Consider the following 12,883-nt stretch of genomic DNA (forward strand, 5'->3'; position numbering starts at 1 on the left):
CGCAAGTTACGTCGACTTAAATATCAAGTATTGGGGGTTGCCATGTTAGACTGTATCCACAAAAACAAGGAGTCCGGTGGCACCTTAAAGACTTCATGCATCTGAAGAAGTGGGTTTTTTACCCATGAAAGCTTATGTCCAAATAAACCTGTTAGTCTTTAAGGTGCCACCAGACTCCTTGTTGTTTTTGTCAACTTAAAGTGTTCTCCACGCTGCGCTACATCAGCAGGAAAGCATCTCCCGCTGACATAGCTTCCAGCTCTCGTTGAAGTGGAGGAATTACGCTGACAGGAGAGTGCTCTTCAGCAGACGATGTTGTGCAGTAGTGTAGACTGGCCTTTAGTTTGCAGTGCTTGGGGCTTTAATCTGACTGGTTTTATGGGATCTGGACCAGGGCATTCTGTACACTTCGTGTATGGCTGGGTGTACAAGACACCACTGCTATCTTGTGGAAGGAATGTCAGTCCAGCTCAAATGTTTGATTATGTTACCCTCTGCTGGCTAAATTTCAAAGGGCCTATAAGTCCTACTACTCCTGTTTTAAGGATCTGATTGTGCACATATTTCTATATAGAAATCATAGAAGTGTAGGAACCTTAAAAGGTCATTGAGTCCAGTCCCCTGCCTTCACAGCAGGACCAAGTACCATCCCTGATAGTTTTTTGCTCCAGATCCCTAAATGGCCCCCTCAAGGATTGATCTCACACCCCTGGGTTTAGTAGGCCAATGCTCAAACCACTGAGCTATCCCTCCCACCCATACATCGGAGTAATTTTGCTCAAGCAAGTCATCCCAAACAGGACCATTCAGCTGCAAAGTCTCTTGCAGGCTTAAATGTTTACAGGATTGGACCCTAAAACTGGACAATTATACCCTGATTTGCAGATGTGCTGAGCACTCGCAGCACCCACTGACGTCAGGAGGAACTGCAGGAGTGACGCACCAATGAAAATCAGATCGCTTAGATCTTTCTTTTTACTGAATTAAAAAAAAAAAAAAACTGAAATTTTGCATCTGCCAAACTCCAGTTCATGCAAAATTTCCAGGAGATGGGAATGTTTTCCAGTGGAAAATATACAAAAAATGCCATTGTCCATGTTTCCAATGTGACGCAAGCGTCATTTGAAATAGGTTTCCTTTTTGCTCCATAAAAGAATCCTATTCACTTAGTAAAATTGTGTAAGAAAACCATGTCTTTCTTGAATTCACAATGAAATACAAAAAGCTAAGACTTTTGAGTAGTTTTGCCTTTCTGACCCTGATTCTTCCTTGGGCCAAATGATACAAGTTCAATGACTTTAGAGTAAAAGGGTCCTAAATTCTGCACCTCACAATCTGAGTAGGAAATAGCTAACCGTGGAATCTGTATAGCCAAAGATTCAATACAATAGCCAACCATAGCACTGTATTCCAGAAACCAACTATTTCAATACATATAATGATAGTGTTCAATTATAATGGGGGAGAAACAGATAAGCACAAACTACTGTCTACTATTATATAAAACAGGCATGAATGCATAGATTTTAAGGCCAAGAGAGTCCATTACATCATCTAGTCCAGGGGTGGGCCAGCTTTTTGGCCTGAGGGCCACATCAGGTTTCCGAAATTGTATGGCGGGCCAGTTAGGGGAGGCTGTGCCTCCCCAAACAGCCAGGCATAGCCCGGCCCCCGCCCCCATCTGACCCCCCCTGCTTCTCGCCCCCTGACGGCCCCTCCTGCCCCATCCAATCCCTCCTCTCATTCCTGACTGCCCCCCGGGGACCCCTGCCCCATCCAACCACCCCTTCTTCCTGACCGCCCCCTCTACAGCCACGCTGCCCAGAGCACCAGGACAGGCAGCCGCGCCGCCCGGCTGGAGCCAGCCACGCCATCGCACAGCACAGAGCACCGGGTCAGGCTGCAGCTCTGCAGTTGTGCTGCCCAGAGCATTGCACCGGCAGCGCAGTGAGCGGAGCCTGCAGGGGAGCGGGGACAATACGGGAGGGGCCAGGTCTAGCCTCCCAGGCCAGGAGCTCAGGGGCCGGGCAGGAGGGTCCCCCGGGCCAGATGTGGCCCGCGGGCCGGAGTTTGCCCACCCCGATCTAGTCTGACCTCTTGTATAACACAGGCCTTAGAATTTCACCCAGTTATTACTGAGCCCAGTAACATATGTTTGGCTAAACATCATCTTCCAGAAAGGCATCTAGTCCTGATTTGAAAACTTAAAGACATGGAGAATCCACTACTTCCCTTTGTAGTTTGCTCCAATGGCTTATCACACTTACTGTTAAAAATGTGTGCCTACTTTCTAATCAGAATTTGTCTGGTTTAGCTTCCAACCATTGCTTCTTGTTATGGCTTTCTTTGCTAAAGGGCCCTTAAATTAGAGATTAAAAATAACAAATGTATTTTATTTTATGAGACCACAAATTGGATTAGTACCATTTAAGAATAGATAAAGTTTACATCAAAACAGCATTTCATAAAACTCAGCACTTTCTGAATCGACACTTAGATCTGGTTTTCCCATTGCAAGTTATTTCTCAAAAGAGCTGGTTGAAAAGGATCAAAATTGGAAATTTTCATTACATTTTTTATCAAACGCTGCCCTGCTCCCCAAAATACCCCAAACAAACCTGAAACGAAATATTCAAGAAAATTTTGTTTCAATGTTTAAACTGTTATAGAACTGGTAAAAAAATAATAAAAAAAAAAAATTGGGGAAAAAAAACCCTAAATGAAAAATTTCATGAAAATATCCCTTGTTTTTTCCAACCAGCTCTGTTTATTCAAAATGGAAAATAAATGAATGAGTAGGTAACACATGGAAATACTGACTTTGCCTTGAGTGTTTCCTCCTGAAAATTCCAGTGCGGGTCTTCAACTAGCTGCAGTTCTCGGAGAACGCTGCCTGGTTTGTAAGCTGCGTTGATTACCATGCTAAGAACCTAATGAAAGACAAAAGTAAACACTGATAGCTTTAATAGAGTGACCACATAGTCACTATCCTTATATCTGCACTGAAGTAGCACCTGGAGGCAACAACTGACTCAGGGCCCCTTTGTGCTAGGCACTGTATATATTCACAATGACAGGGGTCCCCGCCTCCAGAGAGATTACAATCTAACAGTGCTTTAAGTATAATGCAGGTGTTGTCAATGTGCATGTTAACATTCTATGGTATTTACACGATTCTATGGGGGGGGGGGGGAAGAGGGTGAGCTGGTTTTAACACCCTATACTTAACTTGATCCTTCACAGATTTGCAACTGACTCTAAACACATCTACTCCCCACCCCCACTGCAGTCGCCTCCAGACGTTATTACAAGAGAGAAGCTGATTATATCATAATAGCATACAGTAGAGATGATCTCTTGCATCCTTTCCAGTCATGGGTAGGGCCCTACCAAATTCACGGCCGTGAAAAAATGTCACGGACCGTGAAATCTGTTTTTTTGTATAATTTTGCCCTATACTATACAGATTTATGGGGGAGACTAGCGTTTCTCAAATTGGGGGTCCTGACCCAAAAGGAGGTTGCAGGAGGGGTCTCAAGGTTATTTTAGGGGGATCACGGTATTGTCACCCTTACTTCTGCGCTGCTGCCTTCAGAGCTAGGTGGCCAAAGAGTGGTGGCTGCTAACCGAGGGCTCAGCTCTGAAGGCAGCAGCGCAGAAGTAAGGTTGGCAATACTGTACCACGTCATCCTTACTTCTGCCCTGCTGCTGGCAGGGCGCTGCCTTCAAAGCTGGGCTCCTGGCCAGCAGCCGCCCCTCTCCAGCTGCCCAGGTCTGAAGGCAGCGCTGCGGCCAGCCGCTGCGCAGAAGTAAGGGTAGCAATACCACGACCTCTCTACAATAACCTTCAGACCCTCCCCCCCAAAAAAATCCATTTTGGATCAGGACCCCTACAGTTACAACACCATGAAAATTCAGGTTTAAATATCTGTAATCATGAAATTTATGATTTTTAAAATCCCATGACCGTGAAATTGACCAAAATAGACTGTGAATTTGGTAGGACTCTAGTCTTGGGAGTTTGCCATCATTTTTGGAAACCAAGTTGGATAATTTTCAGTCATGAATTTCACTTAATGCTACAGATTACAATGTAAAGCAGGCATAATTTGAATAGCCTGATGGGTTTGCTTATTAGTGGAAGCAAGATATTAATTCATTATTAGACCTTTGTAGATTTCACAAGACCGCTCATTAAAAGAAATGAACTTTGAAATACTCAAAACAGTGTACAATAATAATACTCCCAGGTTCTTATACCATGCTTTTCACCTACAGATCTCAAAGCACTTCACAAAGGAAGATAGGGATCATTATCCCCATTTTACAGATGGGCAAACTGAGGCACAAATTTGCCCACAGTCACTTAGCAGGCTAGTAGCAGAGCAAAGAATAGAGCTCCAGTCTCCTGAGTCCTAGTCTAGCATCCTACCCAGTGGCTCACACTGCCTTCCAACAAAAAAAAAAAAAAAAGGACAAATCCGTATGTTCTCAGCCAATCAACGCTCATAACTGTTCCCCTCCCATCACCCACTGCAGAACTGACAGGGGCACTGGCCTGTGTGACTCACAGCCATAGGAGTTGAATGGCCTTTTGAGGGCTCCCACCCTCGCTGGCCTGCGTAGCTGCATCTATTACACTAGCCTCTTTTGGGAAAGTTCCCTCATTTCACTTCCAACAAGTACAGAAAACACAGCAATATGAACACTGCTGCCCGGTCCACACTGACACTCCCATAATTGCGACCACCAGCACAACTGCACTGGTGGTCCTGAAACAACGCATGGTTTTCCCCAAAGACCTAATGTAGGCAAGGCCAACGGCAGAGAAAAGCCACTTGGGATGGCTGCGAGCAGTCCCCAGTATGGTTCCAGGATGCTCCTTCCAGATATGCTACCCTTGGCATCTAGGCTCCAATTCAGCAAAGCACTTAAGACTTGGATGTTTTGTTGAACTGGTGTCCTACCCAGCCTGTGTCTAAGATGCCCCATATCCCCTTCACATTAATGTGTCTTCTAAATCCGGCACCAGCTGGGAATAAACAATTGCCTGTTAGAGAGAGCTTGATCAATTGGAGTGTGACCTCCCTTACTTCCTAACGCTGAGGGCTACTGAATTGCAAAACAGGATCCTCAGGGTAGTGGTGGCAGCCAAACTGTTTGACATATTAAAAACTAGATTGGACACAGCACTAGGAAACGTAACACGGGGAAGTGAACAATCCTGCATTGACAGGGCGATGGCCTCTTCCACCTCTAATTCTTATGACAGCCTATAGGGAATGAGGCAAATCACTGGTAACAATTGTTTCTCTTGTATTTCTATCTGCAGGTCACCCACAAATGGCCGCATGCTTGCTGTGCTGCAGCATTGTCTTCTCCTTTGCATGCACTTTGCTCTCATTTGCTTCATGAGGTGCTGCCCGCTCCTCACGTTTCATCGACTGTCTGATTGTGCCCCTGGGAGCTCTCTTGACGTTGCTGATTTCCATTGGGACCTGGAGCCTGCTTCTGTTGGCCCAGCTAGACACTACTCCATCCACGAATGTCACGAATTAAAGAATCTGATTTAGATCGAGAACCGTTCAGTCATACAGGGGTCATTCCTGCAACCTTTCCCCTCCATGCGTTCACAAGGACCATGGAGCAGGTGAATAACACATCTCCGTTGTTCAGCAGTTGTAAGGGAAGGACAGATCATTCTTTAAATGGTTAGTTAATCCATAGATAATAAAACTTAGCACTCAAACATTAACTGAACAGCACCCAACCCCTATTTATTTTCTCTATTTTGCAAATGGAGGCAGAGCCATTACGGGCCAGATCTTCAACAGGGCTAAGCTCAAGTAAATCTGGCCACTCATTTTGATGTCTAAATGGAAACAGAGCTGTTTTGAAAATGTGTCCCTAAGTGACTTGCCCAGACCACGCAACCCGTCAATGGCAGAGCTGGAAATGAAGTATTTGATCACCAGAAACAACACGTCCTAGGAGTGAAAAGACATTCACTCTGTAGTAGGGTAACCCGGTTAAATAGAGAACTCTGATGATTACATTGAGGCATAATGTTTCTCTAAACAAAAGCGCACTGTTGTGATGATTATTGTTTCATCTCCGATATGCACATGGCAATGATCTGTAAACCCGTTCAAAGCTTCCTACCTAAATAAAAAGATAAGAAAGAAAGACAGAAATCAGGCATTTGTGGCCTGACTGACTCACTTAGACACCATTGCCTTGATCACCTATTAAAGTGATATCTGTTCCAAGTACAGTTGGAGGGACAGAGTTCCACTGCTCAGTCTGTCTGGGTTTTACCTTAGACACCCAATTTATTTCAGTCCTGTACCGATGCTAACAATACCAGCGTTTTTCTCTGAATTGGCTTGTCTCCACCGTGACTCTTAGTCATCTAAGCTCACATTGGAAAATAATGTTTTGACGGGATAATAATTTCCCTTTGGGAGGGAAAAAAGCGTTAGCTTTGTCTCTGTGTTTATTTCCTATAAGTCCCTTGGCTTGTCACTAACCTTCCAGCAGGAGTCCATTACCATGTTAACAGTGTTCTCTTCCAATGACATTATCTCTTAATCTCACACACAGTTCAACACTACTTTACTTCTTGGGGGAAAGGGAACTGGGTTTTAAAAAGTTCCCTAAAAGGTATTTAGGCATCTAACTCCCATGATTTCAATAGGATCTGGGCCCAAATCCTGATCTCATTCAATTAAACTTCCACTGGTTTCAGCATAGCTAGATATGATCCAAGTAACTAATTTTGGGCAACTTTCTTGAATCCACATGTATTTCTCTTTTACTATGCTTTCCAATGCCAGTGAGGACGGATTCCATTTTTGGCCCATGATGTCATAAATACATAGTCTATGGCCTTGGCTACACTTGCAGATGTACAACGCTGTGAGTTAAACCTGACTTCGTGCAGCTGAGTAGGGAAAGCGCTGCAGTCTGTCCACACTGACAGCTGCCCAGAGCACTGTCGTGGCCACATTTGTGGCAATTGCAGCGCTATTGGGAGCGGTGCATTATGGGCAGCTATCCCACAGAGCACCTCTTCCCATTCTGGTGCCGTGGGTTGTGGGAAGAGGGCGTGGGTGCGGGGCATTCTGGGTCCTGTCCCAATGCCCTGTGATGCATCGCTTCGCATCCCAGAAATCCCTTTGTTTCCGTCCACCTTTGGCGCCATCTTTCAACGGTTTCTGTGCAGCGCGATCTGTCTGCGGGAAATGGAGCCCGAACTGCTGAGGCGTATGCTGACGAGTCTCGCCAGCACGTCACGTTTGGCTGTCGAACTATTCCTTAAGATCCAAAGTGACAGTGAGAGTGAGGAGTCCGACGATGCTATCGAGCCGCGTAACGCGTACGACACGAAATTGCTTGTGGCATTCACGGACATGCTCAGCACCGTGGAACGCCGCTTTTGGGCTCGGGAAACAAGCACCGAGTGGTGGGATCACATCGTCATGGAAGTCTGGGATGACTAGCAGTGGCTGCAGAACTTCGGATGAGAAAAGCCACTTTCATGGGACTGTGTGAGGAGCTCGTCCCCACCCTGCAGCGCAAGGACACGAGATTGAGAGCTGCCCTGCCAGTGGAGAAGTGGGTGCTATTGTAGTCCGGAAGCTGGCAACTCCAGACAGCTACTGGTCCGTCACAAACCAGTTTGGAGTGGGAAAGTCGACCATTGGAATCGTGTTGATGCAAGTTTGCAAGGCCATTAATCACATCCTACTCAGAAGAACCGTGACTCTGGGTAAAGTGCAGGAAATAGTGGATGGCTTTGCACAAATGGGGTTCCCTAACTGCGGAGGGGCGAAAGATGGGACGCACATTCCTATTCTGGCACCACCCCACCTAGGATCCGAGTATGTTAATCGGAAGGGGTATTTCTCTATGGTTCTCCAGGCGCTTGTGGATCACCGTGGGCATTTCATTGACATTAACACAGGCTGGCCCGGAAAACTGCATGACGCACGCATCTTTCGGAACACTTGGCTGTTCAGGAAGATGCAGGCCGGGACTTTTTTCCCAGAGCAGAAGATCACGGTAGGGGAAGTTGAAATGCCCATTGTGATCCCTGGAGATCCGCTTACCCGTTAATGCCGTGGCTCATGAAACCCTACACAGGGAGCCCTGACAGCAGCAAGGAACGGTTCAACTACAGGCTGAGCCGGTGCCGAATGACTGTGGAGTGTGCCTTTGGCCGTTTAAAGGTCCGCTGGCGATCTCTGTATGGGAAGCTGGACTTGGCCGAAAACAGCATCCCCGTGGTTATATCCGCATGCTGTGCCCTCCATAATATCTGTGAAGGGAAGGGTGAAAGCTTCACTCAGGCATGGACCTCTGAGGTTCAACACCTGGCGGCTGAATTTGCACAGCCAGAGAGCAGGGCTATTACAGGGGCCCAGCACGGGGCTGCAAGGATTAGGGATGCCTTGAGGGAGCAATTTGAGGCTGAAAACCAGCAGTGATATCTGGTGCCCTGCACGGGAGTGAAGTACAGTAGTTCCAATCTTTAGGAATCAGTGTTTGCTAAGCAGACAAGCAGACTTGCAGTGCCTGTTTATTTCCTGGGATAAGGAGTCTTTTACTTTATGCAATAATAAAGAATGTTTTCAAAGCCAAAAAATCCATTTATTGAAAAGAAAAAAAATTATTTATTGATAAGAAACAAGGGGGTGGAGTGGGGAACGGTACAATCACAGATTCGCGTATGTCCTGTCTGGTGTGCTGTGCAGTGAGTGCTGCACTTCAGGATAGCTATACTGCATGGTGATGGGGGTTGAGTGCAGAGGGTAAGGGTTGTGGTTTTCAGGGCTGGGTGGTGAAGATACTGGTGTTGGAGGCAGCGGGTGGCGTGAAGAACACGGAAGTTGGGGAAAATGGGTTGGAGGTGACAGTGGGGCACAATGGAAAGAGTTTTGGGACAAGGGCTGTGTGGTGTGGGGAGGGTGGTGTTTGCATTATTGCTCCTCTTTCTGCATGGCTACAAGCTCCTGGATAGCGTCTGCTTGGCGCTTCAGGATGCTTATGAGCCCATCAGTACTTTGCTGCCGGTGCTCCGTGCTTTGCCGCCGGTGCGCTGCATTTTCCTGGTGGATCCTGCTTTCTCTCTCCCTCCAGTTCTGTGCTTTCTCATTCCCTTTAACAGATTGCCGCATCACTTCTTGCAGCATGTCTTCTTTGCTTTTTCGCGGTCTCTTCCTGAGTCTTTGCAGTCTCTGAGCAGGCGATAAGAGGGACGGCTGAGGTCTCAAGGTTGATGCAGCTGTATAGGCAAAATGCAACATTTAACAGAGGCAGCATTGTTTATACCAGACAGAGTAATGATTCCCCCCACTCTTAAGGAGTAGAAAACACACAGGGTCTACACAATAGCATAATTTTCCCGTCTGAAACAGAGCACACACATCCCACGGGAGCCTCAAAATGGTGAGTAATGGGGACTGATTGTTTCAGGGCCGTACTCTCCTCTGGGTTTCTGTGCCTTGGGGAGAGCCAACAGCTGCAGGGGGCACCTACACTGAACACTGTCCCAACATTTTCCACAGGAGTTCGTCCTGGACGATATCTCGCTGCTGAGGGTGACCTGGGAAGCAAGGGAGGGTCTTCTACTGCAAAGCGGCTTCCGCGCTGGCCCATATGCAGCTTGCCTGTGTGCAGCAATGGTTCCCCCACCCCTCGCAGCACAGTGGCGTGGACACGTTAGCCTGGCTGGGACAAGGACCACGGTGGCTCTCCCTATAAACCTGCACAAACGCATTGCACACATTCTGGATGAGACATTCGAAGAGATTACTGAGGCCGATTACCGCGATGTGATAAACCACATCGATGCACTATTCCACATCTAGGCATGCATGCCTAACCCTCCTCTCCCAAAGAGCCCGCACCGAAAAAATTCCTTCCCCCCCAAAAAAAACGCTTACCGGGAACCTGCTCTTCTGTTTGTCCTCCACCAAGTACCAGCCGCTGCGACTGGCTACCTTCCTCCTGGCTCGAGAAGAGCTCCTGGCTGCATGGCTCCAGGAATTCCGGGGTGTCTCCATCCGGCCCACCACCATCACTCCCGTTTTCCTCCTCCTCCTCCTCCTCCTCTTCCTCCTCCCCGCCCCACACCGGCTGTGAAGTGTCCATGGTGGTGCTCGGAGTGGAGGTGGGGTTAACCCCAAGTATCGCATCCAGCTCTTTGTAGAATCGGCAGGTCGCGGGGGGAGCACCCGAGCGGCCGTTTGCGTCGCGGGCTTTGCAGTAGGCACTCCGCAGCTCCTTCACTTTAATCCTGCACTGCAGGGCGTCCCGGTCATGGCCCCTTCCATCATGTCCTTTGATACCTTCCCGAAGGTATCGTAATTCCTACGGCTGGAGCACAGCTGGGACTGGACAGCTTCCTCCCCCCAAACACTGATGAGGTCCAGCAACTCGCCATTGCTCCATGCTGGGGCTCGCTTGGCGCGTGGAGGCATGGTCACCTGAAAAGATTCGCTGATAGCACTCCACGCCATGCCGGGCTGAGCAAACAGGAAGGGGATTTTTAAAATTCTTGGGGAATGTAAAGGGTGGGTCACATGGTTGGTTACCTGAGGCCAGGGCAGTAGAGTTTGAACTGATGACCAGAGTGGCTAGAACAGGCATTGTGGGATACTGCCGAATAATTCTGGAGGCCATTCACAGCGCATTGGGCGGCCACACTGGCGTCACAGCGCTGCAGTGGCAGCGCAATACTCATTATTTCTCTCAGGGCGGTGGAGTACATGCAGCGCTGCAACCATGGAGATACAGCGCTGCAAATGCCTTGCCAGTGTGGACGGGGAGTGAGTTACAGCGCTGGGGGCGGCTTTACAGCGCTGTAACTCGCAAGGGTAGCCAAGGCCTATGAGAACATAAAGCAACTGTGTAGACTGGAATAGCTCAGTTAAAGTCAGAGCTACAATGATTTATACCAGCTGAGGATGGAGCCCACACTTGCTCCTATTGAAGTCAATGGTAAAAATTGGCTTCACTTGGAGCACCATCAGATCCATAAAGCTTATACAGAGAGTACAAACACCATATCAGATACTCATGATAAATCCATCAGCCTTGCTCAATCATGTTTAAAATTCAGTCTAAGCTGCTTCATTCTCTGAGCACCAAGACTGAGACATCTGATTTAATTATGCAACTTTCTCCATGCTCCTAAATTTTAAATTAAAAAATGAGTGCAATAGTTGAACGTTTTTTTCCTCCTGTTTTTCAAATACTGGCTTATTCCCCTTGTGTGTGTCAGGAGAGGAGAGTCACCTTATGCCAAAGTCCAAAACCGACTAAACAACATGATTTTTTTTTTTAAGACAGTGAGGGTAATTAATCTCTGAAACAGATTATCAATGAACGTGGTCAATTATCCATCACTTGGAGTCTTAAAAGGAAATTGTCTGTCTCTTGGAAAGAGATGCCATAGCCCAAGCATCTCTTGGACTAGGTGTAAGGATCAGTGGGTGGAATTCTATGGTCTGTGTTATGCAGAAAGTCAGACTAGAGGATCATAATGATCCTTTGAGGCCTTAAAATCGACTAAATCTATGAATTGTTAAGCAGAGTTGCTGTGAAAACAGCTGTCATGTCCCACCCCAGAGGTAGCTGCATTGCCGTGATGGCTGAAGTCTTTGCCATTTGTCCCAGTCCTGAATCCCCCCCCCCTTTTTTTTTTGGCGGACAACACTCCCATCAAGGTTTTACAGGTGTGAAAGAGTTCGTTCTACAAGAAAATGTACCATTTATAATTTGCACAATATTGATATATTGTTTAACTAAATACAATTAAAATCAATGTTAATTAATATAAATAAAAGGGCAAGTTAAAGAGATTATTTGTTCTGCCTAGGGGAGCTATGTGTTAACCACTATCTGTAGCACCCTAAGAAATGTTAAATAAGGTAAAAATTCCCCAACATTAAGGATAAACAACTACTTACCTGATATTGACCACAGTGCATTTCTAAATTTGGTAAGGAAAGGAATCATTGTGTCAAACCCTGTAAAAAGTCCCTTTTTGCACTATTAGAAACTTGGGGTCAGGGACACCACGTCCAAATCAAGGCTCATGTAATTTTAAAAGGTCATGCACAGTATTGGCTTCCCTTACGTACCCTTGCAGTGCGTTTGCCCGGATGAGACCCTGACACTGCAGTATTCAATACACTGGCAGTGGTCTGTTCACTAAGTTTATCGCTAAGGGCTGGTCTACACTGGGGAGGGGGTCGATCTAAGATACACAACTTCAGCTACGCTATTCGCGTAGCTGAAGTCCAAGTATCTTAGTTCGACTTACCTGGCCGTCCTCACGGCGGCAAGTCGACTGCCCCGGCTCCCCCGTCGACTCCGCTTACTCCTCCTGCCGAGGTGGAGTATGGGCATCGATTCGGGGATCGATTTATCGTGTCTAGACGATAATAGATCCCCAATAGATTGATTACTACCCGCCTATCCAGCAGGTAGTATAGACGTGGCCTAAGACACCCCCGACAGGAATGCCTGGACCTGCCACAGTTACTGGTATATCCTAACAGCACACAGTCATTAAGGACTCCGCACATGGTTCGTTCTGTGAAGGCAGTGGTTCTCAACCAGGGGTATGCAGGAGTTTTCCAGGGGGTACATCAACTCATCTAGATAGTTGCCTAGTTTTACAACAGGCTACATAAAAAGTACTAGCGAAGTCAGTACAAACTAAAATTTCATACAATGACTTGTTTATACTGCTCTATATACTAGACACTGAAATGTAAGTACAATATTTATATTCCAGTTGATTTGTTTTATAATTATATGGTAAAAATGAGAAAGTCAGCAATTGTTCAGTAACAGTGTGCTGTGACACTTT

General features: G+C 46.8%; 1 protein-coding gene across 2 annotated transcripts in view; it reads right to left on the reverse strand.

The window, feature by feature from the left end:
• SFMBT2 (Scm like with four mbt domains 2) overlaps nucleotides 1–12,883 on the reverse strand; it is a 202,041-nt gene that overhangs the window by 22,841 nt on the left and 166,317 nt on the right. For both annotated transcript variants that reach the window (XM_034764474.1, XM_034764467.1), the window contains exon 16: nucleotides 2,821–2,930. In XM_034764474.1, coding sequence (XP_034620365.1) covers nucleotides 2,821–2,930 — 110 coding nt within the window. The remainder of the gene's footprint in view (nucleotides 1–2,820; nucleotides 2,931–12,883) is intronic.

This window comes from Trachemys scripta, chromosome 1 (assembly GCF_013100865.1).
Source record: "Trachemys scripta elegans isolate TJP31775 chromosome 1, CAS_Tse_1.0, whole genome shotgun sequence".
Taxonomy (NCBI): Eukaryota; Metazoa; Chordata; order Testudines; family Emydidae; genus Trachemys; species Trachemys scripta.